This window comes from Onychostoma macrolepis, chromosome 25, assembly GCF_012432095.1.
Source record: "Onychostoma macrolepis isolate SWU-2019 chromosome 25, ASM1243209v1, whole genome shotgun sequence".
Taxonomy (NCBI): domain Eukaryota; kingdom Metazoa; phylum Chordata; class Actinopteri; order Cypriniformes; family Cyprinidae; genus Onychostoma; species Onychostoma macrolepis.
The window spans coordinates 16,341,774-16,347,163 of record NC_081179.1 but is presented as its reverse complement, the minus strand read 5'-3'; the positions used below and the strand labels follow the sequence as shown (position 1 = coordinate 16,347,163).

The following is a 5,390-nucleotide window of genomic DNA, read 5'->3' as shown; positions in this document are numbered from 1 at the left end:
CGGACCCTAACCAAATAAGGAAAACGGGGACTAGGACAGGCAGACACGTTACACCTTCTCTCTAGCTAAACATTAAACAGTGAGCTTTGGCCATTTCAGGCTGGTTATAAGGGAGGTAAAATTTTGCCACAAGCCTTAGGACAAGTTGAAAATGTTGTAAACATGTAAACAAACAATCTTGTTGTTTTTTGTTTGTTTTTTTAAATCTGGTGTAGCTGATCACATTCAGAAAACTGATTCTCCCATCAATGCTCTTGACACTAACTGTGAGGTGACCTTTGCTCCAGAGACTGTTGGTGTGTACGTCATTGTGTAAATTTACATTTTTAAAATTTGCCAGAATACTGTCCTTTTCACAGTCAAAGGCACTCCATGCAGTACACTTTAATGTATTAAAGTGTTGTTTTTAAATATTCCATACTATTTTAACAGTGTTTTCTGCAAGATCTCCAGCACTCACTGAGCGATACCTCAGATGATGAGGCATCACCTCTTGGAACCTCAAGAGATCCTCTCCTAGCTTCCTCGAGCTGGAGCACACGACAAAGTTTCTTCTCAGAGAGGTGGAGGGCAGAGAGTCCCCGTCTGGTGAACACTGCTGCGGCACAAGAAAATGTGGCAACACGCATCTGCCAACAGTGTGGGAGCAATCCAGCTGCTGTCCGGTGTGGTGACTGTCGACCACGCCCCTTCTACTGTGCTGAATGTGATGTCAGCATGCACACCAGACATGTTCTCCATAACCGAGATGCCATGACACCTGGGTTCTACCAGCCACTGCCTCCAACAACTTTTGTTGTAGATAAGGCTCTTTCCCATTGTGGTAAGTTCTGGTTTGTGAGTGTACAACATACATTTCATTCTGAGAATTGTTAGGCCTCGTTAGCTTTACTATTTAAATAATGCCTTTTTGTCTCGTATTGTTTGATATTGAATTGAAGCTTTTTGAGCATCTCTTCTATACTTTTTCAACAATGTACTTCATTACCATTGAACCATTACACTGTTATATTACTCAGTCAATACAAATGATCTTAATTCACATGTTTGATCTTTTTCCGTACGGCTTGTACCTGTGGAGATTCCTGACAAAATTTGTGGTTGTTCATCAGAGTCATTGAGGCTCAGCCCAGGGAAGACTGTTGCTGTGATCACAATGAATGGTAAGGGTGTGAAGATAAAAATCTATACATGCTCTACTCCCATAAGTTTGGCACAGGTCTGTATGTAAAATCTACATATGACTTCTGAGTAATGTTTAAAACGTATACAAAGTAATGTAAAAATTGTTTAAAGAATACAAACCCTGATTAATCACATAAGGTTTACGTTAAAGTGGATGTTTTTTTTATTTTTCCAGGACGATATGATCTAAGCATGCCTGAGTTGAATTGTGAGGCATGCCAAGACACTTGGGCTGCTGGAGTGGTCGACCTAAATCGAAGTGACTACTGGCCAGCGACCCTTCACTTTGCCACAATTTATGCCACAGATGTCTTTTTCTCATTTGAAGAAATGAAGATGGCAGAACCAGGACTGTCCTGCCAAGCATTTGTAAGAATACTGGATCAGCGAACTGTCCGCTTTGGTCGTGTGAGTATTGAATTTATTTATCCTACAGTATTGTTAATCTCTTTGTATTGTGGGATGAAACGTAATATGTTTTAATGCTAATGTATTTGTTTTACATTATTAGCTGTTGGTTTCCTTAATTTTAATAGACTGGCAAGATCTCCACAGACAGTTTTCAGAAAAGTTTTTTTGAGTGGGAGGCTCTGCGATATGAGGTGGACAAAATCTGCAAGGAAGAGCCCTTCATCTGTCCTGCACGCACCCCAGATATGCTGGCAGTTTCAGTAGATGGAAACCGCAAGCATTACCGTTTTAAGAATGCAGCTAGGTATTTCAAATTGTGTATAATATCACACTGTTGAAACAATATTTATAAGAAAAAATATCTCTTTAATGTGCACCAAGTAAAATTAGATTACAAGGTATCATAAACTTTTGTGTACCTGTTCTGTATTTTTTATTATTATTATTTTTTTAGATCTGAAGAACAGGCCATCTTTAAAGACGTCTTTATAGCTAAGGATGAAGATGTGACAAGATTTGTGGACTACATTCACAAGACATCCAAACATGTAAAATCGCAGACGATTAGACTATATACAGGACTACACTTACCTCTTACTGAAGAGTTTGTTTAGGAGAGTCTTATTTTCATCAACCATTTTCCATATTATAGGTCAGTGGAAGAGGTGTTTGTGGAGGGGAGTGGTCAGCAGCCAGAGAGACCTCCCAAAGATCAGCAAGCAAGGTAGACGAGGAGGATTGGAGCTTGCGGTGTGTCGACACGGAGTGCTGCTCTGTGCTTTAAATATGTACAGGGGTGAAATTTTTGCCTATCCCCTGTACCTGCAAGAAAATCTGGCCAGTAGGCAAATCACTTTTTTTTGTATGGATGTGACCTGAAAATATTGGTCCTACCTCCAAAGAGTTGCAAAAAGCTGCCCAGAGCTCCAGCACCTTCTTAACATGAAGCCCTTCCTTTCAGTCTTCCATGCCAAAGCCCATGATTTTAAAAGCGAGGTAGGTGAACTTTGCTATGTGATTATCAAAACTGAACATCTGCAAATGAATGTCAAAACTTTCTCAGCATTATTATTTTTATTTTTTATTTTTTTTTATTCCTAATCAGGTGAAATGGAGTGGGGCATATCAGGATGGGGCTGGTTTAACACTAGGGGAGGAGGTGGAACAGTGCAATGCTTTCCTGTCTAGGATTGCGGTGACCACAAAACACATGTCCAAACCAGGTAAAATGACCACATACTGCACTAGTTACATTATTAAATAATAAGTAGGGGGAATATGGTAACATGATATTTTCTGTGTTTGCAGGACGCACAGACATGCTGACTCTCATGGCCATGCGCTGGAATCAGCAAAAGTTCAACAATTTGGCCACCGCACTGACCCGCCGTTATCAGAAGGTAATAACAGTAGAATTTGTTTTAGATGTTCATTAATGTATGTTATTAGTGTTTGAAGCTGTGCAGTGAACATTTGGTTCTTGTTTTTGTGCTATCTGTGATTGCTTGTCATTGCAGACCACAAAAGCTCTGCAAAGTCAGTTGTGTAGAACCTGGTCGAAAAGAACGCACACACATGTGTAACTTAAGTCACATTCCACTGGAAACTAATCTAACTTCATCAGCTCGTAAAAGTTACAAATGACCAACCCAACGCCCAGGTATCTGACTAAGTTTCCTGTCTGTTCTCCTTATCATCTCATGAAGCTGGGAGGAGAACATCTGGCCATTCTTTGAAGCACAGGATTTTCAATGTTGGTCTTGACCAGTTTACCATAAATAAAGTCAAATAAACAGACAGTACAAAGCACGTGGGATCTGGATATGTTCCAGCTCAGGCCCTCCCTAAATCCCGACTGCTTTTTGACCATAATTCAATGATGGTATCAACAAGGAAAGACAGATATATGTTAACCAGACTTGAACAAACCTACAGCACAGACATCCTGGTGACCCCAGAGCAAACCCCCTTTTCCAAGTTGCATTCCAAGACGATGCCGCCTCTTTTGCTCGGACAACAAAGAAACTCTAGTCACACAGAGTTTCTTTCAAAAGCACAATTTGGAAAAGACTGCTGCTATTAAAAGCAATATATCTAAGAGACAATACATATACGAATGTGGTATTTTATGTTTCATATATCTGACTGTAGGTATCAGAATTTAGGATATTTTTAATCTATGACTTAACTCGTTTAGTAGATAAAATTATAGGTATTCAATATAAGTATCTCATGTTTGATATTAAATTACACGTTATGCTGAGTCCAGTACATTGAAATAGATGAATGTTGACTTTTAGCATCACAAGGTATGATTATAACACTTTGTAGAAATCTGCTAGGATATTGTGGCTCAGGTGACATATTTATGAGCAGATAATGTATGCACGAAATATTAGTCCTGTTGGGCGGGGCTCCGCCCTACAGAGACAATGTGATTGGGTCAGACAGTGACTAGGATGGACTTAATTCTGTCCGATAAAAACAGACACCCCAACTTTGAACTAAAAAGCTCAGAACAAAGAACGGGGTGAAACAACTGGTGCAACTGCAAGAAACGTGGCTGAAAGTCTGGGCGTTGCCCCTCGATCGTGCTGTGAAACATCTGGCTGATCATCAAAAGACTTCGACACCTGGCCACGTCTGACCAAAGAAACACTTGCAAAGCTGCTGCGTAAAAGAACTTCAAACTCGCTATTCGCGCGCTACCAGGAAGCCATCAAATCCAAAGGAGGAATCCCGAGTGACGTCACGCGACAACAAAACGTCAGCAGGAAAGGTCCTGGGTTTCCCTTCAGCAACCTCAAGTACAGCCTTCAATTCCAACTCACAGCAAGTAAAACAGACAAATCTCTTATTCACTGAAGCTGGTTGAATTGAATGAATCGTTAAAAGATAACAATAACTGAGTCTTCCGTTTGTGACGTCCCCATAAGGTCGTCCTTAATTCTCAAGAGAAGAGAATAGTTACCTTCCTTCAAACTGCTTTGATCTTGCCATAATATGTGTATGTGTGTGTGTATGTGTTTTGGTTATTTGTAGTGTGCCTTAGAATAGTAAATAAACGCCGATTCATTTTAATGAATAGTCTGGTGCATTGATTTTCAAATCGTTAAATTATTTGCCATAGATCGTGTTACCTGTTGCTCAGGCAAATTTCCCAATCAATTCTGTATTCTTATCAACAATAAGAAGCATTGCTGATTTATACTATATTAATACTCGCGGACGAGTTGTTAATAGGGTATAAATTATACAATATTGATTAATATATAACGAATTTCTACGAAATTTCTAGTCTATGAAAGTCGACCTGGCAGTGACAGAGAGCCAATTGAAAGACTGGCTCAATGATGTAAAGGAGTGGGCAGACGGTGAGGAAATGACTAGTGTACATGTATGTGTGTGTATATACATGTGTGTGTATATATATATATATATATATATATATATATATATATATATATATATATATATATATATAATTGTAATTGTTACTGTTATTGTAATTTTTCCCACACATTTCTTCTCAGCAACAACAACAACCACAAATGATGTTGATGTCTTGGCCAGCAGAATTGAGGTGCTGGTGGCGAGTATCAAGAGACGTTCCCAGCGACTCTATAAAGATACAGATGGCAACAAAGGTCGTGCCAGGATCCGCCGCAGGATCAGGGAAGAGAAGGGGATCCTGACATCAGTTGTAGAGAAATACAACAGAATGGTTCCAAACACTGAAACTCTGTGCTTGAAAACCATTTTGTCTGGTGAGACAGCTTGGCCATGGCAGCTAC

At 39.6% G+C, this 5,390-nt stretch overlaps 1 protein-coding gene across 3 annotated transcripts; it reads left to right on the top strand.

The window, feature by feature from the left end:
* The first annotated feature begins 519 nt into the window (after positions 1–519).
* Positions 520–4,388, top strand: LOC131534703 (uncharacterized). 3 transcript variants are annotated; one of them, XM_058767734.1, is made up of 8 exons: positions 520–823; positions 1,082–1,163; positions 1,361–1,593; positions 1,722–1,900; positions 2,051–2,144; positions 2,249–2,592; positions 2,702–2,819; positions 2,905–4,388. In XM_058767734.1, exons 2-6 carry the CDS (start codon positions 1,157–1,159, stop codon positions 2,378–2,380), a joined length of 645 nt encoding a protein of 214 aa, XP_058623717.1. In that variant the 5' UTR covers positions 520–823; positions 1,082–1,156; the 3' UTR covers positions 2,381–2,592; positions 2,702–2,819; positions 2,905–4,388. The 3 variants fall into 3 exon arrangements, with proteins under 3 accessions (XP_058623717.1, XP_058623716.1, XP_058623715.1); XM_058767733.1 differs by lacking the exon at positions 520–823 and having other exon boundaries at positions 899–1,163; positions 2,905–2,996; positions 3,114–3,124; XM_058767732.1 differs by lacking the exon at positions 520–823 and having other exon boundaries at positions 899–1,163.
* Positions 4,389–5,390: the final 1,002 nt, after the last annotated feature.